This window comes from Cyrtonyx montezumae, unplaced genomic scaffold (assembly GCF_038088225.1).
Source record: "Cyrtonyx montezumae isolate F1298 unplaced genomic scaffold, pur_monq_1.0 scaffold_12, whole genome shotgun sequence".
Classification (NCBI taxonomy): domain Eukaryota; kingdom Metazoa; phylum Chordata; class Aves; order Galliformes; family Odontophoridae; genus Cyrtonyx; species Cyrtonyx montezumae.
This window is the reverse complement of record NW_027071848.1, coordinates 14,758,723-14,785,431: the sequence shown is the minus strand read 5'-3', so window position 1 is coordinate 14,785,431 and position 26,709 is coordinate 14,758,723. Positions and strand designations below refer to the sequence as shown.

Genomic DNA, 26,709 nt, shown 5'->3' with positions numbered 1-26,709 from the left:
TCTGATGTCAGAACATCAGAAGTAGCTGTCAGAACTACCTGAAGTAGCTGTTATTAAAACCAGTGGTCGCTGCTGTAGCTTTTCCATTGGGTCTGTGTCAGAGTCCTGCAGGGCCAGCTGCATCTGCTGCTCTTTGCATCTTTCACCATCAGTCATAACATTTGTCCTTCATTTTAAAATTCTCCTTGAAATCAGGGGAGAAAAGCCTAGAAAAGAAACATCCAGAACACAGGTTTTTTTCATGCTATAACATGTTACTATCCGAGCAGAGCAGGTATGTGATTTTATACCATACAAACAAACTGGAGAAAGCAATAGGGAGGAAATGTCCACTTCAGCTGTAGTATCTCTAGACATAGTGGGAGCAAATATTTTGCCATTTGCTCCTTACCTCTAATTCTACCTCAGATTTTTTTTTTTTCCAGTAGCTGGCAGCTAGCCGTAGGGTCTGCACCACTGCCCTGCCTGTGCCATGTTCTCCTGGTTGCAGCATGCTGTGAGGGTCTCTGCACAATGGAGCAGATGGGTCTCAGCTTTGGCCAGGCTGTTGGACCATTGCGGTCATGAACACCACGTAGTAACCATGGAGTGCCCAAACCATGCACATCTGTGATTACAACTAACAATGGCCTTGCATCACTGCTTCTCAGAGCTGAAAAAGTATCAGCATTTTTGTAATTCAAGCATAAAGTGAAGTTTGTATTGAAGTATTTAGGGGTGCCTCATGAGACTTTGCGGCTCCTGGCACAGACTGAAAATGGGCAGTGTTTTCTGGCAACTTTGGATTACTTCTCTAAAAAAAAATGTATTCTTATCTTGAAGCATTGTTCTAGAGCCAAACTTTAGGGTTTTTTGTCAGGTTGGATCAGTGGGTTTTTTAGTTATTTTTTTTTATCTCCAGATTAATTATCTCCAGATTAATTATTTCCATATGGAACTTTTAATGTTGAACTTGAAAATCAGTGTCAGCCTACGTTGATTTTTTACATCAACTCAAATCTAGTATTTGTGTTAATTAAAAATAATGAAATAGCTTACACATAAATTTGGAAAGAAACTACTGAAATGTTTGAGCTAGTTAGAAGTATCCTAAATCTTGCATAGGACTGAGAGAATTTTGCTTCTACTGGACCAGATTGAAGTGTGATGTTCTTCACTGGCTAACTTTTGCTTTAGTCATGAGCAAGTAGATGAGAAATAATCCACTTGAAATTTCTCAAAAATAGGAAAATTTGGATTTAGCAACTGATTAGCAACGTGCTGGCCCACTGTATGGCTTTATTATGCAGCAGAAAGGAACAGCCGTCTGTTATCAGGAAGCTGCTATGTTTGATCTGTCTGGGATTTATTTAGCAAGTAAGAATGTTAATTTAGTGTATACTAGCTAAGATAACTAGTTGTCTGGGGGGGTCAAGGTACTGACTTCAGAGGCATTTCTGAACAAAGATGTTGCAGTTGGTGGGTGGATGGCACTGGTCTCAGCTGTTGTATGAGCTTGCATAAATAGTATCATCTCCACTTTAATCTTTCGGGTGTTCAGAGGTAGTGTGCATATTTCTGTTTAACCCCTGGACACTTGCTGGCATGCATGACCCTTTAACAATTCCTATCCCTCTGTCCATCCCTGGCACCTTGGCTCCAAACAGTCTAGGAGTATAGTCATTAATGTGGAAGTTTTTTGTTAAGAACATCTATTTAACAAAAAGTGCTTTTGTTTTATCAGTGTATAGTTTCTGTTGCGCTTCTTATGGTAGTACATGGCACACTTCTAAAGTACTTACTATGTCCCCACTATATAATATTTACTTTGCTTTGTGTGTGATGAACAGTTACAGAAATACATTAAAACTGGTGATGATGGTTGCAGAACTTTGGTATCAGGAAAAAGAGAAGCTTTTTTATTAATAAAACAGCAGCTGTGGCTGGAGCAGTGTGCTTCATAAAGGAAGGTTTGGCTTTTAAGCAGTGTTTTAGCATAAGCATTTCATTTTCTTTACCTTAAATTCTGAGAGTGAAGATACTTAAACCTTAAGTCTTCTTGGATCCGTTTCTCTAAAATTAGTCTATCTTTTCCTCGATCACTTTGTTTATTGCTTCAGTGACATCATTCTGAAAGAGTAGCTGTAAAAGTTCTTCCTGAGGCTTGTGGAGCTTGTGCTTTGGAGGGAAGCATGGTGAAGTTTTCAAGCATTGGAGTATTCTGAGTATTCTTCCCCTTCTTTGATGTGAGAGCTGTAGTTAAAAATGTGCTGCAGGTGCTGTCTTTGAGTCGATTGTATCGCTTTCTGTGGTATAAGATTAATGATGATCAAGTACCAACACAGTAAGTGCAGCAAATGCAAGGAAGGGGCATAACAAAGTTCAGAATGAACTATTGGATAGAAAATACTGGAAACTGAATCTTCCTTGAATCTGTAAAGCCATGTGCACAGTGAGAGTAAATAATCAGGTTGGCAAATGGAATACAGTGTTTCTTTTCATTTTGTAGCAATCAATGGTTGTACAAGTGCTTAGTATTTTTTTTTATGCTGATCAAATACTTGAATCTCTTTTGTAAGGATGGAGCTTTGATGATCTCAGAGATGGCTCACCTCAGCGTCTGTACTCCTAAAAGCTTGAGTTGTTCTACTTTGTGTTAGAAAAAATTGAAGTAATAGCCGCAGGAATGTGCTAATATAGGAACTGAAAGAAAGTGTAAATGGTGTTACGTTATTGGACATCTTTTAGTTAAATTCTTCCCCTTTATTTATTTTCTTTATAGCAAACTTTGGCCTGTTCCATTTTAACGGCGTTGTTGAGCGAGTTCTCAAGTTCGAGTAAAACCAGCAACATTGGACTAAGCATGGAGTTCCATGGTAACTGTAAACGTATATTTCAGGTAAACCAGTTTCTCTATCAGTGTATGCCACCTGTATTTCTAAAATTTAAATGTTAAAAAGTGGAAGGATATGCTTGCCCCAGGTGCATTCAGCTACAGTGCATGTTTGATAGCATCTAATTAGTCTACTCTGTATTACAAATACAGATAATGGCTTCTTGAGGAAAATTGATAACTTACTTTTAAATTACCTGTGTCAAAAAGTGCCATCTCTTTTTGCCCATTTTGTGAATGTAGAGCTACAGATCTTGACATGGTTGGACTCTTTAATTCCTTGGCTACCAATTGCAAACAAAACGAATACTCTGTGGAACAATGATAGTCTTAAATATAGATTTGGTTTAAAGCCAAGGAGAGCTATGTATTTAAAAATATTATTGCAGATGGTGTAGTCTGGTTGTCTCAGTTGTATTGTTTGGCCAGGCAGAAATGTTTTTGTGAAGGCATTGCTTTAAACTCTGAGTGCTGTGGAACAATTTACCAACTTTTTTGTGTCAAAGACCAACCCCTCCTTCTCCAGTTGTTAAGACATACCGTTTTCTTTTAATAACTAGTACTTACAATAATATTTTTCTTTTTTGTTATTTACAGACATATTGCGTTAATTTTGGCAAATAAGTTGGGGTTCTGACTGTCATTTAGGTCATTATCTGTTTTTCAATGAAAAGTAGTGTGAGAACAGAAGGGGCTGAGACTCTGATGTATTGTGTTCATGCTGACTGTAGGAGGACGATCTGCGGCAGATCTTCATGCTCACAGTAGAGGTACTTCAGGAATTCAGCAGACGTGAAAACCTCAATGCTCAGATGTCTTCAGTGTTTCAGCGTTATCTTGCACTAGCCAATCAGGTCTTAAGCTGGAACTTCCTTCCTCCAAATTATATCCTTTTTGTGTCGGGCCCTTTGTTTCAGATGAGCTAGGTCGCATTCTAAGAGGTGATTAGACTTTGTGAGAAAAAAATGGGAGTTTTATAAGCAGCCTCTGTTTTCTTCCACTAGTACTCTTGGTCACCCCTGTGCTTGCTTAAAAGATGCTTACATATAGGATCTACTGTTACTTTTCATGGAAGTATTTTATACTAAAGACAAAACCAGTTCAAGAAAAGCTCGTAGTTTTGAGCTCATGGTTCACTTGGCATGTCTGTGGTTGCTGCAAAGGGGAGGGGAGATGCAAACCCCTGATTTAGTGCAGAATCAGACAGGGAGGGGATCTCAGCTGTGTTTAATTTGGAGTGGGGCAGGTTAAATGCCCAATTTAGGAAAGTGTGTTCAATAAATTCCATTTCTTCTCTTTTGTTGGGAGGAAATATATATGTATTTTTTTGCTAACATACTGGCACTGTTTATTCTACTTTCATATCTTTGTGGTGCATGCTGGTTGTGAAGGTCCAGGGGAAATGTAGAAATGGAAAGGAAATGGGAATATAATTAACAGAGAGTGAGCCTTGATGAAAGAGGGAAGAAGACATGGAAATGCTTGTCCTGAAAAATGGGCTAGAAGAATATAGTAGGAATATAAGGGTAAGGCAGCACTTGCCGTGCAGCACTGACACCTCCTCTAATAGCTGCATCATCTTTCAGATGCTCAGCAGACTTACCAACACTCAGACTTTTATAAACCTTTATAAGACCTTTATAAACTTCTTAAAACCTTCTGTAAGTTGCTCTGAAGTTGAGCGTGCTGCAGAAACCTTGGTGTTGCCTCTGCATGCCATTTTATTTTTCTTCCCTCATTTGACAATCTGAAGATGGTATCTGTGTGTGTCTGTTGTCTATGAACCTGTTCATTATGTGATGAACAGCAAAAGTGAAGTTTATTTATAGTGTATTTATTCTTCTATAATAAAGCAGAGTGCCAGTTAATATCGTCTTTCTGGAAAGTACCATGGATGAAATGATTTGGCAGGGGACCAGAGAGTAATTTATTACATGTGCTTATGAGACTGAGACTGGAGTCAAATTATTACATTTACAAAAGTTTTCAGAAGAGGGTTTGGGATTTGTAAGAATTCAAATCACATGTGAGCACTTCTGTTTTTAAAGCAGTCATTTTAAATAGAAAGGACATGCCCTTGTGTTGTGCAGTGGTGGTTGGAGGTAGTTTCTTCTGTTTTATAGTCTTGCTTAATGGAAACCTCTGATGCAGTCATGAGTACTGATGATCTTACAATTTGAAAGAAAAAGCTCTAGGTTGTTTTTGTTTTTTTCAGGAGCGCTCAGTCATAACCTCGAGTTTTGCAGTGATGGAACTAGATATGTACAAGCAAGACGTCAGGCAACTTAATAAAGCCTTTGAGTTGAAGTTTTCACAAGGCACTGATGCTATTAAAACAAATTCTGGCTACTTCTGAAGACTGGGTTCTGGTGCTGAACCACCACAAGTGCTCTTATGTGGTTTTATTTAAATTCTTTTCATAACTTCTGTCCTGTCTTTACGGCTTTCTACCATTGAGCATTTCAATTTGCTGTAAGAATTACTGCATTAATTTTGGTCTCCATTCTGTATTTAGCAACCTGTTTTCACAGAATTTGGAATAGTTTTAATCATCTTTGAGAAAGTGGGTCTTAATTGAGACCTGGTAGCTGTTAAGGTGACTGCAACATGTGGACTTCATAGTGGCATAGATCTCCATTATGAAGACTGGTTTAAAAAGCTGCTGTTCATTGTTCTGGTTTAAAAAGCTGCTGTTCACGTTAGCTCTTGGCAGTGAAGTTTAACTTGGCTGCAATTTCTAAATAGCACATTACACAAGAACATAAGTATTGCTGCTTTGATTGATCAGTTGCTATCCTCTTTCCGTATCACAGCACACGTGCCAAAGCAATGGGCATAAGTGTAATACATAAAGCATGGAGTAAAGTGACCCATTGTATCCACATACATGTATTTTTTTCCTTTAGTTCATATTCAACTGGCAGGATGATAATGATCCTCAGTATTCCCGGCAGCATAGCAGTGTCTCTACGTAAACCTCTAGCATGATTCTGGTATCTCCAGAGGGAGGGGATAAAAAAGTGAGAAGTGCTGTTACGGGATCACTCAGTGTATGTTGCATTGTTAAATGCAGTCTTGGGCACTGCTGCCAGCTACTATAACAAAAGGGCCATAGTGAATGTGAAATGACAGATACCAGCAAGAAGAGCTGGTATTTGCATTCTGGAATAGTAGCCTTCTTGCAGCAATAAAAGAGAGAGACTGGGACATACCTACTTCTAAGCTGAAACATATTTGAGTGTCATAGAGTGCAATAACTGCAGCAGGCAAGATGCAATGACCTAGGAGGCCTTCAGTCATGTGCAGTTGCTTCAGTTTCATTTTCTAACACACATGCAATCATCTGTTGTTGCTTTCATCTGTTACCTTGTGGTATTGGTTCACCTGGTATTTGCAGATATTTGAGGTTTTGGCAGTACTATTGGAAAAGACAATAGCATAGAATTCCTATTTTGCACTGAGAGCATGTGGTAGTTGTGGCACGTTGGCTTCTGTAAGGTTTCTTTTTTCAGTGCTGTCCCAGCACTGTACCTTTTGTTTAATATTGTTTACTTGGATGGGACTAGTTTTAACTGTGTCTTTTCTTAAATAAATGTTTTGACTGGTTAAGGGTGTGAAAATGATGGGTACTGGGAGGTAGAGTACTTTCAAGGATCCCACTTAGTACACTGCATTGAGTATCCATCCAGTTAAGGAGCTGACTGTTGGCTCTAATGCATTTTGTCATGGACATATATTATCTCCTATGGAGTCAGGACATAATTATAGTTTATATTCTTTTGTCTCCAGAGAATTTCTCACTTCTTTACTTTGGGACTTAACTGTTCTTGGCAGCCACATTGGAATGGACTTTGGGCAAAAGCCTACGAATGCAGGAGTTCTTTATCAAAACATAACCTTTTGTTCTGCTATTTACGTTCTGTATGTTCTCTCATCTAAATGAAGATGTTCATTATCTGTTACAAAACTACTCATTATTTCATTCATACAGGTGCAGGTTTTTGTCAAGGTGCTAATAGTACATGAACAAAGAGGAACTTCAGCTTTAGTTGTTATTTTAGATTTGGTGCCTCTTCTTGCTCGGAGGGAAGCTGGCAAATTTTCAAGTGAATGTAGAATAGAGAATTGGGTTTAAAATACAGGTTACATAAACTTAATGGGATGTGCTCCAGTAGTGCACATCACTGACATTCCATGAAAATGAATGGTGCAGCGGCAGTTGTATGAACTGACTGAAGCTTTTGTCTGATCTGAGCTCTGTTTGCAGTATGCTTTCCTCAGCCATGTACTTTAAAGGAACAAGCTCTTCAAATCTCTGTGAAAATATCTCAGGCCATAATGAGTGATCTCTGGGAGATCCTGTGTACTATATAGTTGAAGCTGAAGACTTGATGTTGGTCCATCCCAGACTAGTAGCATCTGTTATGCATAATGGAAGTGTGTAAAAAGCACACAGAATGCACAAAAAAAAAAAAAAAAATTCAGGTTTGTTTTGAGGAATTGAGTTGGCATTGCTGTTTAAAAAAAAAAAAAGCATCCTGTCCCAACACCTCCCATGAATGTGTCACTGTGCAGGATGGCTAAATGCTTCTTTCTAACAGCATGAGGCCCTGACTTGTTTACTGCACATTAACGGAAATGACTGAACCTGTGCTGAGGAGAGAGGCAGCAAGGATTTCCTCGAGCAGCAGTGCTGCTTTCCTTAGGTCTTGTTTCCTGGCATCGTGGGATTATCCAACATTCAGTACAGTCTTTATCTGGAAGATGCAAATACAGTCCTGGCTGTTTGGGATAGGAAGTAAAAATCACTTTAACTAAAACAACTGTGTTGAAGAAAGAGCAAAAGAGAGAACTGTCTTTTACATTTATCAGTTTCATCCCTCTTAAGTGAAAATCAACTTTGAAATCTCTGCTGCTCAGAAGTTCATCAGCTTTTTGGTTGGTAAGCAGTGCATAGAGGAAGGGTATGCATCTGGATGGCAGTCCCTTCTGCACAGTTAAGCATAAGGGCGACTTAGAGCTGTAGAATTGTAGCAAATGTTAGTAGGGATAACAAATTTCAGCAGGAGCTTCTAAGTCCCCTTGGGTGGTCAACATGAGGCTTCATGCAGGCATGGCTACACGACCAGCAAGATGTGGCTGGTTTTAAACTCATCTGAGGGTTCCGTATGTCTCCTGCCCCGTACTAGTAGTGTGATAGTAGATGTTTGTAGTATATGTGATCAGAATCTGGTGCTTCCCATACCAGATAGTTGTTCCATTGCTAGTAATACTTTTTTTTTTAACAACAGAATGCTTAAGCACGCTTTCTTTCATATGAACACTGAGTCTGTTTCCTAAGAGTGTAAATTACATGTAGATTTGTGAAGTCATTCTCCATAGGGGGCAGCAAGCTTCTGCATGACTTTATTGATTTGCTCTTAGGTTCATCCTGTGTGCTTGGATGAGAGGCTAGCAAGCAAGAGGAGTTTAAAAATACAGGTATAAGCAGTATATTAGCATTTTAACGATATGTGGCAGATTCCAAGCTGTTGCCTTTCTAATGCATTTTTATTTGTGAAGTATTAAGTTAAAGACTGATATAAAGCGCTCTAGAAATGTTCCAGAGAACAAAGGAAATGCAATTGAAATAACTTAGGAAAAAAAATCAAAATGTCCTTGTTAATTCCGTGAGTTTTCCCTCCATTTCTGAGTTTTCCACTACTGTGGTCAAATCTGTAAATTGGAATCTGGCAAAGGACTGAGCTTTGGGTTGTGAGTTCCTAAACTCCTTCCTGGTGACAGCACAAGGCCTTGCTTTGCCTCTCACAGTGGGGAAAAAAAAACCAAACAAACCTACAACTTCAGGAGCCATTTACAAATATTAGAATCGGTGGGGTATCTGGAAGTGCTAGAGTCTTCCATGGCTACCCTAGGATGTAAAATATTTTGGAACTCACATTCACTCATCAGTCTCCTGGAAGAGAGCCAAAGACTGGGAAGAACATCAGTTTTTTAACTTCAGATTTCTTTCTTGTAATCTGTTCCATGAGAAACATACAGATTTTTTTTGTGTGTGTGTATATTAACTGTAAGTTAGACTTACCATTTCAACATGCATTATTTTCTCATGTTTGTGAAACAAAACCCTAGTGTGATGCTAATGGCTGCATGTGTGAATTTCATCAAAGACTAAAGAGCATCCATCTTGAACATTATTGCCATCTCTTCTTCCTCTCTAGGCTCTAATCAAGGAACATCAGAGGTTTGTCATACTGGAAGACATCTAGTTACTACTAGTTCCTACTCTTTTCAGTAGAGCTTGGTGCATGTTAGTGCATCTTTTTGTTGATGAAGATGGTACTTCTCTACACACCCATGTCATGTACTAGGTAATTCAGTGCCATTTTTTTTTTAGGTTTGATGACATCTGGGCTTCTGTTAGTAGGGCTGACATTTTGGTATTTCATGGCAGAAAGCATCTCTATACTGTTTATGTTCATGTTTGCATCCACCTAGTGTGGGACAGAAGATGGATGTAAATTGTCAGTAATAGATGCAGGTATAATTTGTGTTGTTTAATGAACAGATATTTTACCCACAGATTGCTATTGTCAGATGTGTCATCAGTCCATTAGCATGAGAAACGGAACTAAAAATAACAGGATAGGGCCACTAAATACTGAGGCTTGTTAAAATACCGACAGCAAAACGGCCCTTCTTCCATTCCACGTCAAAAGTGGTATGTAGCTGGTCCCCTCTGTGAACCCAAACAAGTGAAGAGCAAGTTGATTTTCAGAGGCTGGGAAAAAACAGTAATTTAAAGTGCCAAAGGTGATTAATTTTAACTATGTTAATCCTGATAAAGGATGCAGGTGATAAATTTTATTTTCATATGGAAGAACTGAAGCACTTCTGATCACCTACGTGACATTTCCGTTTCAGGTGGGAGTAAAATAGCCAACTATGATTTTTTAATTATTTATTTGCTTACCCTGCCTGAAATGAAATAATGTAGACCTGCTATTGTTCAACACACATTGACAGTATTGAAAATTGTGGAAAAGATGGCTGGTCTTTTTTGGTTTTTGTGCTAATGAAAATGCATGATTGTTCTCCTGTATTGCATCGTGCTTGGCCATGGTAAAAGTGGCTTTTCTGGAACTGCTCTGTGGTTATTGTGATCTCCTGGTCTTGACAGAACGTGGAGGGCCTAAAATTGTGCCTCCTGCCTTGCATCACAATGCTTTGTATGAAACTAGATGTTTTCTTGATGTATTCTTCTCTTAAAGCTCATCACGTTTCAAGGGGCCTGCTTTCCTGGCTGGTACTGTTGTAAGAATTGATTTCCATTCAGAGCTATAAATACCTGTTGATGAACTTTTTTATAATACCTGGTGACTTTACACTACAGACATGTTCAGGACCAGTTGTATGCAGCTGAGCATGCTGTACTCATTTTGATGTTGGGTTACAAAGGAATCAGAGGGTGCTGCGACAGGCTTTCAAAAGACAAATGAAAACAGCTTGTGTTAAAGCACTCCTACTGCTCTTTGGATTGAGGGGCATCAGAAGGAAGGACTTTCAAAACCCTTTGATAAATGCTTCTCTGTGATCAGACTGACAAAGAATGCCACATGCTTGTTTAAGTGGTTTTGCTCATGTTTCTGTTATTTTTCTTCACCAGAGCACTGGCAGAATTTCATAAAAGTGGAATCACACCAGAATGAATGGTAATATAGCTGCAAGGAGTGCAGGAAAGTTGTAGCTTCACTGCAGAATGGACGCTTTTATATGTGGGTCTCATGCAAGCATATGTTTGCTATGGCAGTACCTTGTGGTGCCTTATGCTTTTGTTCTTCGCAGTGTGATGAAAAATGTCCATTAATGCAAGGCTAACGCATCTGTGTTCTGGGAGGCATATTTGGCTATTTAGAAAAATAGGATATAGATTTCAGTGGGCTATCTTTAGCCCTCGTGAGGCCTTTTTAAAAGCTGCCAGGAAAATTTTCTAGGAAATGATTTCCCATTTTGCATAAATTTTAACACCTGTTAATTGCGGTTGCTTTTTTCCCTTCTCGCTGTGTCACATTAGACACCCTGGTTATCAAAGTGATCACATCACTATGGTATGTCTCATAATTATGATCAAACTGTTATCTAACATTCCTGGAGCATTCTTTTTTTCAATACTTAATACCTTTTATTCCTTGGCCTCATGCATGAATTATGCTGTGTATGTGAAGAGGCTTAAAGTTTGTTTCCATTACATTCTTTCTGAATGGATCCTGTTGTATCTAGGATTTTTTTAAAGCCAAGTAGGAATGTTATTGTTGACCTTGACACCAGATAACTGGGCAGACATTATATAGCTATGTTTGAATCCTCACAAAATGTGATGCTAAAGCCAACAGAATCCTGGCGTGAGACCCTCCTGGACAGCAGAGTTATGGAGCTTTTCTTTACAGTAAGTTTCATTCTTCAACTTTCATAGTCCAGACCACAGGGAAAGCAACTCCTTCCTGTTTTAAAGCTTTGTTGTTGGATCCTTCCTTTTGCACCAGGTAGGACTGATTCCCTTAACTTCAGTCAATTTCTCAAAGTGAACAGAATTATTGTGTTTTAGTTAGGTTACCAGATCTGTATTTTGCCTGTAAATTGCCTTGAATTGGTAACTGTTAAATAAAAACTATATAGTTATCTAAGCTTTGTTATGGTTAGTGCTTTGGGAAGTATATTCATCAAATGAAACCAGGCATTGTGATAAAGTATGCCTTTCAGATAAGGTGTAACAGCTCTCAATAAAAAAAAAAAAATGAAGTTAAGAGGGTGTGGGGTTATTTGCTGATATTGGAACATTTGCTCAACAGAACAGCTGAAAATTAGTAGTGTAATTGCAGTGTTCTGGCAAGTTCTGCATACAGAATATTGCATCTCTTAGCCCAGCACAAAGTGAATCCAAACACACTAAATCAAAAGAGATTTAGTCAGCAGTGAGGGGGGAGGAAGTGAAGCGGGCAGAGGGATGTCATATTCACTTCCTGTTGTTTAAAAAGAAATCTGATATTAAAAATAAATCTATAATATTGCTTTCTTTCCCCCAGTTTTGGGTGGAGAAGTTGGTAGGCTTTGTTCAACTAGGAATTGCTGCAGCAGCAGCATGCATTGGCTTACAAGTTAGCTTACTCTGCTGTTTTATTTTGTCAAATCTCTGGGGACCTGAGGATTCAGCATTTTCATGCTGTTTTGTTCTCGCAAAGCAGAGAAGCAGTGTGTTCAAAGCAGGAACAAAGCTTTTACTGGAGGAAGTGAATGGCAGTCTCCCATGGTGCTTGAGTTGCCTGATACGTGTTTGGGTACATGTCCATAGTTGGTGGGACGTTTTGGTAATTTTTGTTAACTAAAAGTTTTTCTGCTCCAGCAGTTCTGAAAAGGTGAAAAAATCAGTGGCAGAACTCTTAGCAGCTCCTCACAATCAGAACAGCTGTCCAGGCTGTCCAGACAGTTGCTACTGTCAGCTGTGAACCTCCACATGCAAATAACTTTTTGGCTTACATGTTAACCCTTCCCTGTTGAATAACATGAAGCTGTCAGAGTTAAATATCTCTCTTTAGCTAGTTTACGAGACCAGTATTTACTTGTACTATTTGTTTTAAATAACACGCAGAACTGTTCTAATGCATTTGTATTTTATTTAACAGCAACCATAACAGATCTGGGTTTGATTATTTTTGAATGAAGGCTAGCCAGGGCAGTGTGCCGTCAGTTTTGGTTTTAGATTCCTGATTTGCCATGCTTGAGGCTGGTGGTATAAGGTTGCTATTTGAAGTAATGTGAGTGAATGGTGGTCGTTCATATGCATATATCTGATCTAAGAAATTTTAATAACCTTGCAAAACTTGGCAAGACTGCCATGTTAAAGAGGAAGCCTTCACTTCTGATCTCAATGCAGTATGGGACGCATGTTAGAAGGAGTATTTGTTTCAGGGCTTGTTTCTTCTAGCAGTTTGAACTTGTAGAGGTTAGCTAGTCAGGAATTGGGTATAATACCACAAATGGCCAGTGTCTTAACTATACATTTATGATATTCATAATTTAAATAAATTTGTACCAGACTGGGGGGGATGCTACCCTATATTTTTTGAGTAAACCTTATGTGAAAATATGGGAGAGTAAACTTTTAAGAAAACTCTTAAAAATCCATAGTTGATAACTGGAGGTTGTGGGAATACAGTCACTGAAATATTATCAGAATTGAGGGTCTTACCAGCAGAAGTAGTGATGTAACATGCCACAGAAATGAGAGAAGATGACTTGGCCTTGTATAATGTAAGGGTGTTGCCAAGGAAGTGATGCATTCATTTTCGTCTGTCTTCAATGTTTACCTCTGCTAAAGAAGCATCTATATAATCTTGATTGAACTTGTTGACTAACTTTAGCAAGACTCCGTAGCCTAGGCATACTTAGCATAATAGAGATGACTGTCATTATTGCTGTTTTTAGCAGGAGCAGTATGTCTGACTGGCTGGCATCTGTTTCTCTCTTTAAGATATAACATTCGGTGCAGAGTTCAATTTTCAAAATGTAGGTAAGATTAACTATACGATAGTTTCAGTGAGTTAGTTGGATGCTTGTGACTTTGCAGACCAAGTCACAATCTTGACATTTGCTATGCTTTAGGGAGCCGTGGGAAATCTTGCATTTCAGACTGAATAGAATCGTAGAAGTTACAATAAGCTTTTTTTGGTGCGTGCTCTTTTGGATTGAGAGCCATGTGACTGTTGTAAGAACATCCTATTTTCCGTGTATTGCTAACTATCTCACTTCCTGAAAGGTGCACCGAAAAATCAGAGAAGATACAGATATGGCCCAAGATTCATTACAGTGCCTGGCTCAGCTGGCATCTCTGCATGGCTCAGTGTTTCCTGACGAAGGTTCACAAGTCGATTACCTGGCACACTTCATTGAGGGATTACTGAATACTATCAATGGGTACGTATGCCTGCTCTCTAAATTTAGATGACATCTTTTAAGCTTTAGTTCAGAGTGCAGTGTGTGTTTGTGGGGAACTGTTAGGCTTGCTTATTTCTGCGTAGATTCCTGAAATTAAAAAACTGCATCTTAAAGTAGATGCTTCTTAGATGTATTAATTTGAAAGGAATTGACAAAATCAGTTGGCATTTAACATTTTTCTTAATGGCAGAAAAGTAACTCTTATTTCTATCTATAGAATTGAAATAGAAGACTCCGAAGCAGTTGGGATTTCCAGTATTATCAGCAACCTGATAACTGTATTTCCTCGCAATATCTTAACTGCCATTCCAAATGAACTTTTCTCTTCATTTGTTAACTGCCTCGCCCATCTCACTTGTTCTTTTGGAAGAAGTGCTGCCTTGGAAGAAGTGGTAAGTATCCATTCTCAACAAGTAGATGGTCTTTTTTGTTTCCCTCTCCTTTTAATAAGGAATGAGAATTTGGTTATTTTATCATTAAGTATTGTGAAGTTCAGTGCTTCTGTTCTAGATAAATATTTCTGAAGTCACATCTGAGATAATTTTACTTCTGCTATAAAACAATCATAATTGCACACTGTATTTTTTGAACAGTTGATTTAAAGCGCTGTTTGGTATTTTTATTTCTGAAAGAACAGGTACATTAAAAAAGTAGGAAAGTCTTTACATGTTGCTGAATTGCTCTGGTAGGACTTCTCTGAGAAGCGTTGCAGATAATGAACCTGTTATGGACACAAAAGCTTAAAATGATAACCTGAGCATATGGACAGGCTGAAATCTACACTGTCGGGTTTCTACAGGCAGGAACTTCTGTTTTAAGTGAATGTAGCTGTGTCACGGACAGGACTCAGACAATAATTCTGTGTACATATCTGTAATTTAGAAGACTTTATCCTGTTCTATCAAACTTCGGTTGTAATGTTAAAGATCAGTTGGGATAAGGGTAAGTCGTCTTCCAGAAACAGCATTAAATAAAAGCATCTGAGGGGATCGAATTTATTGGAAAAAGCCTGTAAGCGTTAAGGCATATCTTCCACCTGAGCTGTTTACATGGTGTAGTTATTTATTTTAAAATGAAGCTATCAGGGTACCAGCCAATTTTTGCTGTTAGAGTTAAAAATAATGATTTTTTTTTCAAGTTCTCTGTGTTGGCTGACCTTAATACTTGAGTTTGAAAATAATTACAGAAGTATTTAGTTATAAAGTTGGCAGACATGTTTGTTTACTGAAGGTCACAGGTGTGTTGATATTAGCATTGGTTGCAGTTCATTAGACTGTCGTTAATGCTGTAAGGTTAAAATGTAATACTTCTGGCCCAGTTTCAGTTAGATAGGAAGCCCTTGAACCTTTACAGAAAGGATATACGTTTCCTCAGATAGCCTCTTGTTTCTTGAGAGCTAGAATATGCAAGCCTGTTTTTTAACTAGAGGAGCACTTGCTGTAAGCTTCCAGCTCAGTGCTTCTGGCCCCAGCAGAAGAGTATGGCAGCTTGTACCACCGTGAGCACAGAGTTTGTTTTGGAGATGACCGAGCGCTGATGCCTACAGAGCGACGGCTGCCTGCACTTGTATCATCCCGTTGTTTTTGCTGAAGGCAGTCTTTGCAGTCTTATACTTCAGTGTTATCAGATCCAGCAATGTCAGAGAGACTATGCAAGATTTTTGCTTTAAAGAGAGAGCTTTTAAATCATGCTGTGGAAAAGTTACGTGTTCATCGCTTCATCGTATCGTAGGTGTAACAGATGCAAAGTTGAGGCGAAAACTTCATGTTGTTTCTTTGATCTCCTGAACGATTACGGTATTGTGGGCTGTTGGGTCTTCAAAAATAATTTCTGTGTCTGAGCAGTGTGTCAGCAATAAGGTGCACTGCAGAGAGAATTTCAAGCTGTTGTTCACTTACATGGTATGGTATGCTGTGACTGTTGAAAGTTTGGTTTGCATCCCTGAAAGCTATCTTTTAGCTTAGGAAAAAGTCCCAGCTGTGGCCAACTTTCTACCCTAAGCTTCTTGCTGGGATTCTCTGTAGTGAAACACTCTGTGAGCTCATGCACAATTAAGAGTTCTTGATGAAAAATAGAAAACCATGTGTTTTGGACTCAGCAGAATCCTGAAATAATATTGTTTCAGCTCATCAGAATTCTAGAATGATCATCAGCTCATAATGCAGGCAAGTGTATGTGGTGAATCTTTGCTGGTGGGACAAGCTGTTTTTCCCATATTTCTGCCAGCAGAACAGCTTGTACAAACGTTGCAGAAACCCCGTCAGACACAGGGGATCAGCTTAGCCAGAAGCCTGCTATTGAAACTGTCAAAATCAGGAGGTCCCAAGCTGTAATGTGCAAACCACTTCAAAGCAATATGTGTCTTGGCACAGAATCAGAAGCTGTTGCTGACAGTCCTTGCTGCTGTTGCTATTATTGATATTCAACCAAGGGGAGAGAGAGAGGAAAACACAATCCAAACATCATGTTCAAATGTTGTTTTATGCTTACCTGGCTGTTGAGGGAAACTGAAACATCTGTCTGAGCAGCTCTGCTGCTAGAGAACAGCAAGCTTCAGCTGTGCTGAAGGTAGGTCTGCAGTCTATAAAGGAAGAAGTACAAGTTCCCCTTTCCCATCCTAGAGGATTTAAGCATTGCCCTTACTGGTGCACCTTACCTCCTCTGAGCGTCTTGAGTCCTGAATTGTGCCCTGCCATTGCTTCTCTTGGATCCATCAGAATGCTGCTCATTCTGCAGTTTGTTGCTCTGTCTACCTGTGACACATCCTTGGTAGCTCAGCTGTAACCTGTCATCTGAATCATTAATCTAAAACAAGGGTTGTAAGTTTCAGTAAGATTCCTTAGTGATCGCACTTGTTCAAGATGGACAAACTCTTTCTGCTACTTAGACATCTGCTCAGTGGAGGCACTTACTGGTCCTGGCTTCCTTGGGAAAATATCATCAGGTGTTAACAGCATTTTTGTATTATACTGCCTTCTCAAATTAAATCTGAGTTGCTTTGTCACTAGTAAAAGGACATTGTTTACTGTGCCATGCTCAGAACTCTCATATTATTAGTTGTATGTAAGCTATATAAATGTTCAAGTCAAAATGTTCCATGATTCAATGAATATACTTGAGCCAAATTTTAAAAAGACACATTGTGTGAGTCATAAGTTTGTTTTCAAATCAGCACTGAACACAGTTTGGGTCTCTCTCTTCATTTTCGGCTTTTGTTTTCAGACTTGCCTCCGTGTCCCATATTTTAGCTTTGGTAAATACAGCTCCTTTGCAGTTACAGAAGGATGCTGTGAAGATATCTTAAAACGCTTACAGTGTGGTGTTTTCCCTTAGTCAGTCACCCAGCCAATATTTTCTTTTTCTCAGTCTGTTCATGCAGCTGTGTTTGAAACTTCACTGAAAGTCAGGAATTCTTCTGTGTGGGACATGACTGAGGCCTTTAGTATCTCTGTATTTCGTCAAGAAATCCTTTTACTAAGCTTTGCTATCTCAAAGTAACTTTTGTGAGCAATCTTGTTGGATAGAAGTTGGGAAGACTTTTTAGAGGCAAGAGAAGTCCTACAGTACAAGCAGATCTGTCCATATATTCATATTTAAATTATTTGCAGTTGGTAGTATTTATTGAAGTTTAATTTTTGCATAAAGTGGGGGGAAAAATGCATTAAATGTCCTTTTAAAAATAAACAATCCCTTTGCTATTTGGATTCTTAAGCTTGCCAGTAGCCCAGGAGTTTTGTTTTCCAGATGTTAATTTTCTTTTGCCAATTTTGAGTGCCTCATGTAAATGTATATGAATAGCAGTTCCAATTGCTTAGTGCATAGTAGGTGCAGGCTTATCCTATGGAATTCTACTCTCTTTTTATCCTTCACAGAAGGAGACATGTTGCATCAAAATAGACTCCACTAGTAGTGGGATTTCTTTAACACATGTAGTCACAACAATTTCTTTCATAATAGAGTTGTCATCTCTCTCTTGTATTCCACTACTTTTGATATAACACTAATCTATATGCGCTTGTTCTATTTGTCTAATTAATTAAACAGAAACTGATCAATTATTTCTTGTTTGTAAAAATGATCTGAGATGCTTGGAATAATTGTAGATGGAGCACAATAGGGCCTGCATTTAGCTAATGAAGCACTGAAGTCAAGTTAAGATTAGTTTGATTTTGAACAGTGGATAAAAAGAAATAACTAAACACTAAAAGATATTTTAAGCCTAACAAAGCGGCACTGACTTCTGTTGACGCATTGCTTCAGTTCTTTCTGATTTATTTATGACTGTTCTTGAAAAGGTTTTGTAATTACTTTTTTAAAATTGTTTCAAAATTAGAAGGATATCTGTTAAATACTCATTATTACTACTCATTATTATGAATGTGTTCCTCTGATTTAGTTTAGGAATAAGATTTTGTTTTGTTTTGTTTCTTTCATCTCTTTACAGCTTGATAAAGATGACATGGTATATATGGAAGCATATGATAAGTTGCTGGAATCTTGGCTTACTTTGGTACAAGATGACAAACATTTCCATAAGGGTTTCTTTACCCAACATGCTGTTCAGGTCTTTAATTCTTACATTCAGTGCCATCTAGCTGCTCCTGATGGTACAAGGAATTTGGTAAGCCCTTATTCTAATAGTTCTTGGTGAAAATGTATTACAACTAACCCATGCTTTTTTGTTTTGTACTTCATTATATAGCTCAGAGAAGCTAGTTGTAGAATTGCTTCTTGTGACTTTGACTGGAGACAAAAAATTGCTGAAAGAGTTTGCTACTCAGAGGTCTTCTTTCCAATCTGTTTTTCTCATTATGAAATAAATAAAGGAATACAAAGATGGAAAGGAAAATACCTTAAAAATAAAAGACAAAAGCAACGAACAAAAACTTGCTACTCAACTTGACCTGCGTTCTACTGTTCCATGCTGTGGATGGAATGACCAGGCTTTTGACTTTCCTGTTGACCAGAGTCACAGCTAAAATCTTCAGTGACATTGGAAGCCATTTATGCTTTTGTTACCTTCTGTCTGAAGTATGACTGACATGCATAAGTATGTAGGAAAATACAGAATAACAATACTATATAACTATGTTCCAGAATGGAAGAAACATGAAATATTACGTTCTTTTGGATAAAATGGTACATGAGTTCCCTGTTGAATTTTTATAGACGACTCTTCTAGAGGAAAAACCTAAGATTATCTTAACTAAATCCTGAACCTTTGAGAGAGAAAGCAAGTTAACCACTTTGCCAGGAGTATGGATCTCACTGAAATAGGTTGTGGCACTGAAACTTGGATGTAGATACTGAATGAATTAATCACTGCAGAGATTTGATTCAGTAACTACATAAACTTTAATTGATGTTGTGCAAAGATGCTTAAGATACCTCATTCTGAAAATCATTGTATAAAATCTAATTCTGATATCTTGATATGTAACAGATGGTAATAACAGTGCCAGAACAGAGACAAATATTTCACAAGAGAACTTTGAATTCTTATCAAGCGGTCTTGACATAGCTTGTATCCACAGGTTAATTCATGTCATTCTGTGAGATAAGTCATTTATCCCATGGGTAACCTTTTCAAAGCCACAGCTGGCATTTTAGAATGCTTCTTGTTTGGTATCAAAGCAGTAACAGGAACTTTCAGTCTCTGCCTTGAGACCAGGCTCACTCTTCAGTAAACAGCTGCGACTTTGAAGTTGCCAAAAGAGAATGATTTGGTGGGTTAGATAAAGAAAATATGGGTTGAAAGCACTTTAGGTGAGAAATTGTTTGGATTTGATTTTCCAGAGCCTTTGCAGAAACAATGCAGAATGACAGCTTTCTTTGTCACTTGTACTTGAATTGGTTATTTATGTAAATTCTGTCATTCTTCAAGGGATTTATTAAAAACACTTGTGAGATAGATATGCGATTTCTACGTAAGACTCATCTCATGAAAATAGTCTTGTAATTATTTTGGTAGCTTTATAATCAAGATAAGCTTTGACAAATCAAACAATGCAACTTCTGCATCAGTAAGAAATTTTAAAACTGGGATTTTTATTTTCTCAAACAATGGGTTACAGAAAATACTTGTTGAAAGAGGTGAATTTCATTTCACCTTGAAAAATACTTCCTCTTTTGTGATTTAAATAAGATCTCAGAGGAAGTATCTTTGTGTGATGAATAGGACAAAGCGTGGAAGTCCAAGTGTTTCAAATGGCTCTTGGCCTGATCACATATATGTGGATTTCAAATCACATATTTTAGCTGTCTCCTGACCATTGGGTTTGCAGACCATCTCTATGAGCCAGTGTCATTCAGTGCTTTGGTATACTATACTTCTGGCAGTGGATGCTTGGCCAAGCTTACTTATGTATGTGATTAAACTGTTTTGCTACTGCCCAGTCTGCTCTTATCCTATTATTGAGCATCAATTTTCATAACTTTTATCTTTGACTCTTTTCACTAGTGGTGATTTTTTTCTCTTGAGTGTGCTATTGGAAACAATGGCAAATATACAATGAACTAAATTTGCTGTTTTGTGATAAGTTGGTGAAATGATTATTTCAAAACAATATAAAGCCTTATTTACTCTTCTTTTCTGCATCCAGTTTAGTATGAGTCTGTTGCATTTCTGTGACGTAAGAGACAAAATAATGTAGAGAAGTCTGGTGGTGATGAATTGTGGTGAATGTAACATAAATTGGTTGCTTCTCTTTTTGTTGAAATAACACCAGACTGCCAATGGTGTGGCCTCTCGGGAAGAAGAAGAAATAAGTGAACTGCAGGAAGATGACAGAGACCAGTTCTGTGACCAGCTGGCCAGTGTTGGCATGCTGGGAAGAATTGCTGCGGAACACTGTATACCTCTTCTTACAAGGTACAGAATAATAGCCATGAAAGCAAATATGTAAGTTTATCTAATTGGAAAAGCTTGGCTTTGCTGAAGCAATTTAATAACAATGAAGTTATTTTATTATGGTTTGTCCACAGTTTATTAGAAGACCGAGTGACAAGGCTCCATGGTCAGTTGCAAAGACATCAGCAGCAGTTGCTTGCCTCACCAGCATCAGGCTCAATTGACAATAAAGTGCTTGATGACCTGTATGAGGACATTCATTGGCTTATTTTAGTCACAGGTTAGTGAACAGTGTGAAATAGAGCTTTTCCTGCTATTGTTGTTGCAGCTGCATCTCAGGGAAGAAAAACCCTTGTGCGTTAGCTGCTGATAAATGACTGCGTGTAGTGCTTACAATTATTACATGGTAGTGCAAGGAGACAGGTAAGTTCCAGAATCACTCAGAGGTGTTCATCCATGTCCTGGCATTTTGCTGTTTCAGGGAACTTACATTTGGAACCTTTTCATTTTTGATTTTTGGATGGAATTACCTTACATCTGTTTGCGAAATGTAACTTCAGCTAAGATAGTATCTGTATTTCATTAGAAGAAATGTACACTTTATGAAATATTTTGTGGGGTCTTTTTGAATATCTGATGTTTAACTCGCTCTCAGATGTTGGCATAAATATGTTTATAATAATTTTCTATCACTGTAAGATGAAGTTTATATTCATAGCTCAGATGGTTATGAGATTGGACAATGAAAACTCTGACTGAATCTGGAATTAATATTAATTGTTCTGACACTTCTTGACCTGATCTGCTGTTTCTGTGCAGAGAAGACTTTATAATAGCGAACTTGATGTCTGAAAGTCTCAAGGAGATTTGAAATGTTAGTGGGGCAGAAGTCCCAGATGAGATGGACTCAGGAGGGAAGCTATAAAATCAAACACTTATTTTTATCACTTAACAGAAAGGAGAGAACAGTGACTTCAAAATGTATATTTTTTCCCCATCACTGAATTGGCTGTAGTACTTGATGTGTTTACTTCATGAAGTGAAACTTCTCCCATCTTATTTTATTACTTAATCTGATGGTTTATTTTTCATTATTTACTGTGACATTAGGTTCTTCTTTATGGAATGGTTTTAAGGATTCTGAAGTACATATTTATGTTTTGGTACATATTTAAACAGTATTAGTCAGGGTTGTTACAAACATCTGGTTCTGGTATGTTATCTACATTTAAGCCAATGGGCTTTCTCATTAAAAAGCTATAAATTAACCTAGGTTGGAAAGTTGTGATCACTCTTTATTTCTTTAATGTAAGGCTACCTCTTGGCTAACGATACTCAGGGAGAGACTCCGTTAATACCTCCAGAAGTCATGGAATATTCCATTAAACATTCAACTGAGGTTGACATCAATACAACACTTCAAATTCTGGGATCCCCAGGAGAAAAGGCCTCTTCTATCCCAGGGTATAACAGAACTGATTCTGTAATAAGGTAAGAATGCCTTTTCAAATGCTTTTACAGAGGAAAAATTAAGAACATGGATGGAATTCTGTGAACTGAATGAGTAAAAAGCCATATGTGAACACTGGACATTAGAAATCAAGTGTCTCTTAACTAGTTTTAAAGGTAAATAACATAGGATGGCTTTATAACAGATGCATTGAGACGGTGCTACAAAAGAAAAGACAGAAAAGATGAAGTGTATTTTTATTATGGTAAAGAAAGGGAGAGTTGGTTACAGGTTATATTTCAAGTCAAGGTGATCCAGGGGGAGGAGTGAGGGGATGAATGAGAATATGGCATCAAAACAGATTTGAGATGGGATGGCCAGAGTGACTAGATAGGTGACCTAATAGTTATAATGGAGGACATGAGCTACATATTAAAACCAATTAAAACCTGTCTTGGATCTGTTACAGAAAGTCCATACAATGGCTCAAATTACTGAAGTCTTGTTTTTAAAGCAACACAGATAAAAATCTTGATAACATACAGTGCACTATATAAACGCATACAGTACATGTGCAGCTTAAGAAAGAACTTTCCAGAGCTTTAGTGAGCTTGTCCACTTTAGCCATAGATTAGCTTTTGTGTACTAAATGTTTCCTTCTGGAAAAGGATAGGAAAATCTGTCTTCGTGGGCAGTCTTAACGAGTTAATATATTTAGGAATTTCAGTACTGCTCATTGATACCAAGTCTGGCAGTTACAAGTGACAGAGTTTCTTGATGCAGTGTCTTGGTGTAGATTACATACAGATTTGAGACTCCCTATCAATACCTCTGAAATTTCTTCAAGAAATAGACCACTCTCAGCTCCTAAATTCCTTGAGGACCAATGATCTGCTACCAAATGTAATTAATATACTGTAAAATCTAATATTTAACACAGTTCTACTGATTGATTGTATCAAGGCAATATGTAGTGATCTGCTATGTTTCTATGTGGTAATGAAAAAGTTAAGAAATATCTGGGCATTACTATAGTTGTTCTTTAGTAACTGTCATGTTACTGAAGCTTCAACATTAGGCCACGCTTTGTAGCTAAAGTGCTGTGTGCAGGAAAGGGGGAAATCCCATGTCAGGATGCATGCAAGGCTGATTTTGTTCTAGTGTTTTTGATCCCAAAGATAATCACTTTATCTCTTATCCTCTCTGAAGTCAGAATATGCGTTATTTGCCGTTTGCCATCCTGTTTCTTTTCTTGCAATTAAAGAAGGAATAAATTCAAGTGCTTTCTACTTCATGAGAGTGAAAATGTTTTGTTTTCTTGTTCCTCCCTTTATATTTCATGAAAAATAATTTTGCTTCTCTAGAAAACACTCTCAACATCCTTATTGTATGTTGTAACATACAGGTTGTTATCTGCTATTTTAAGAGTGTCAGAAGTAGAATCTCGAGCAATAAGAGCAAATCTCACGCACCTTCTGAGCCCTCAGATGGGCAAAGATATTGTATGGTTCCTCAAGCGTTGGGCAAAGACTTACCTCCTAGCAGATGAAAAACTGTACGACCAGGTAAGGATATAACTTTTATGAATGCTTTGGTGAGTATTAGCAGCCATATCTTGTGAATGTAGATGTCAGTGCAGCTATTTTAAGATGTAATGATAAGGCATTTTAATATTAAATGGGATTGGATTTAATTTGGAATAAGTTTGAAAGTAGATGGGTTTTTTTTTTTTTGTTTTTCTTTTTATTAGAAATAGAAGTTGTTAGGGGATCCTTCCTGCACATCTTGTTATAAATATGATTTTTGTGGCCAGTGGCATCACAGAATAGCATAGTGTGCTATCAGGATGCTTCGTGGGTGAAGCTCACTGCTCACAGCAATGCTGTAAGCTGCATCAGCCCTTACAGTTCATCTCTAAGGCAGTGGTTGCCCTCGATGGGTGACTTAGTGAGTAACTTGGTCATGATTCTGAAATACACGTCCAACACCATCCCACGGTGTTAGGCATTAGCTAAAATCACATTACTTTCTCTCCTCTCCCCATTCTCATGTGTTATTGTATATATCATGATTTCTGTGACGTGTTCTTTATAAAGGGCAACACTTTATCATGTTTGGACAGCTCTAATCACGATTAGACCTTGATCTTGATTTTTGCTTATGCTACTAACTATAATCCAGCTAGCAAATGGAGACCTCCCATCCTGAGAAGGTTCCTGTTAGCTCTAACTTCTGGGAAGAAAGTCTCCTCCTCCTCCTATTTCCACTACTGAAGCAGCTAAGAATACTAACGCTTCAGGAGGCCCCTCCTTAACTAAGACAGAGATACCAAAGACTCAAAATTAATTTGAATTACATTATTCAACTCATCCTTGCAGTAGAGCAAAAATAGTTGGGGAAGAATTGGAGAGCATGAAACAGAGTATCTGGGAAGTGTACACACGTTGATGTGTGAAGGTGATTAACACTTCTGTTTAACTCTTATGCTCAGACGTTTTTAAAATTAGAAAGATGGGGTATGCTGACAGGAAGCCCCTGTGCGAATGCGTGGAATTTCACTCTTCAACTTTATTTTCTGTAGATAGGAAAGTGAACAGTTTCAGGGGGCATATGAAAATAAGTTCTCAAAATGTTCAACCTAGATCAAGAGTGAGGTTTATTTCTTGTTACTTTTGTCACATCATAAGTTCCTGGAAACACTTTCAGGAGTTGATTTGCTTTGGATCTTTCTGTTACTTTTTAAAGCTTTTGAACTTTCTGTGGTATTAAAAGCTAGACATAGTCAAAGCTGATACTGTGACGAGGTTGATACCTTTCTTTTAGGTGTTGTGCTTAAAAGTGGAAGATTAATTTGGCAAAGATTTTTCTGTTCTGGGTACTCTTTGCCTTGGTCTGTTTAACATTTGTGTAACATTTTAAGTAGGCAAGAAGTGACAGCCTGAAAAGAATTTGCTGACTGATTACCGTACACTTTGGGGTTCTGCCTTCTGTAAAACTCACTCATTTTAATGCTTTTCTTATAGATAAGTCTGCCATTTAGTACAGCATTTGGTGCTGATACAGAGGGTTCCCAGTGGATTGTGGGTTACCTTTTAGAAAAAGTGATCAGTAACCTGGCAGTGTGGAGTTCAGAGCAGGACCTTGCAAATGATACTGTACAACTGCTAGTAACATTAGTGGAAAGGAGAGAGCGGTAAGTTGCTACACCTCTGGAAGTCAAAACATTTCTTTTGCTTCCTTTAAATTTTTTTGGCCAAAGTAATCCAGATATGGGGCACCTTATGTTCATGTCTCTGTAAGTCAAATTACTTTAGTAACGTACTATAAATGGAAGAAAATGTCTGACAAAGTGAGGAGTGAGACCTAGATTTGACAAACCTAATTTTCATTATTATTTATCAGTGCACTCTCCTTCCCCTAGCTTTGTGCATCACTTCTAAACAGTGAGAAACAAAACTCTCCCGGTCTCCACTCTTATTGCAAGGATTTTCATGTTGGTCATTGTTGAACAAGCTGTGTCAGATTGAGTTCAGATACTGGCTAAGCCTATGTATGTGTTATGTAAACCTTTAAAGGGAAAAATAATGCAGGGTTTGGTGGGTTCAGCCAAATTTCGGAGCTTTTTCAGTATTACTGTGGAGCAGAAAATTCCAGAATGTTTTGCTTTTGTGAATTGACCTGCAAACGTACATTCAGTCTGTAGAAGGACTGAAGTTTTAGGAGTTAAATGCTTGAGAAAATTTCCTTTCAAAGATAAATGAGTAAAACCCCCAGGAGCCAGATTTGGAATAAACTGCTTATTTTACCATGACATAATGAGACTAAGCTTTTAATCCGTGCAATATATCCATTAACTGTGTGTGTGTTCCTAAGTGTGTGAAACTAAAGTACTTCCCTGCTTTTCTCCCATATGAATTGAACTACTTGAGAAACTTTAGGGCTGAGACATTAAGATGAAAATCAAAAGGCAATTGAGCCTCACGATAAAGGAAATGCAATTAATAAAATCAAAATCTTCTGACAGCTGCTAGCAAACTGATGCGCTCTGTTCAAACTTAGAGGTTTTTGGAGTCTTTAATCAAAATATTTTTCCCTTTTCTAGGGCAAACTTAGTTATTCAGTGTGAGAACTGGTGGAATTTAGCTAAACAGTTTGCAAGACGAAGCCCTCCCCTTCACTATTTGTCCAGTTCTGTGCAGAGAACACTAATGAAAGCTTTAGTTTTAGGAGGTTTTGCTCATATGGATACAGAAATGAAACAACAGTACTGGACAGAGGTAAGCTATTTCAGTGCTACTGCATTCTAACAAGTTGTACAGTTCAAGTTTGAAGTTGGTTTCAGGCATTTTGTGCTGATGCAAACTTAGCTCATTCAGAATGTTTAGATTTTGACCATCTATTACTCATACTTTTTTGAAGGCCCATAATTTTTTGATAACTTTTTTGATTCTTTGAAGGCCCATAATTTTATAGCACCTTGGAGCTGCAAAAATGATATCTAACCCATCAGTACCTAAACAGAAACAGCCAAATAAGTACTTGGAG

General features: G+C 37.9%; 1 protein-coding gene across 1 annotated transcript in view; it reads left to right on the top strand.

Moving 5' to 3' along the window:
• XPO4 (exportin 4) overlaps nucleotides 1-26,709 on the top strand; it is a 66,286-nt gene that overhangs the window by 30,195 nt on the left and 9,382 nt on the right. Inside the window, exons 5-16 of the mRNA XM_065730095.1 lie at nucleotides 2,762-2,878; nucleotides 3,604-3,757; nucleotides 11,206-11,318; nucleotides 13,686-13,843; nucleotides 14,082-14,256; nucleotides 18,309-18,485; nucleotides 20,593-20,735; nucleotides 20,849-20,994; nucleotides 22,028-22,205; nucleotides 23,570-23,729; nucleotides 25,188-25,357; nucleotides 26,267-26,441. Of these exons, the coding sequence (XP_065586167.1) occupies nucleotides 2,762-2,878; nucleotides 3,604-3,757; nucleotides 11,206-11,318; nucleotides 13,686-13,843; nucleotides 14,082-14,256; nucleotides 18,309-18,485; nucleotides 20,593-20,735; nucleotides 20,849-20,994; nucleotides 22,028-22,205; nucleotides 23,570-23,729; nucleotides 25,188-25,357; nucleotides 26,267-26,441 (1,866 nt within the window). The remainder of the gene's footprint in view (nucleotides 1-2,761; nucleotides 2,879-3,603; nucleotides 3,758-11,205; nucleotides 11,319-13,685; nucleotides 13,844-14,081; nucleotides 14,257-18,308; nucleotides 18,486-20,592; nucleotides 20,736-20,848; nucleotides 20,995-22,027; nucleotides 22,206-23,569; nucleotides 23,730-25,187; nucleotides 25,358-26,266; nucleotides 26,442-26,709) is intronic.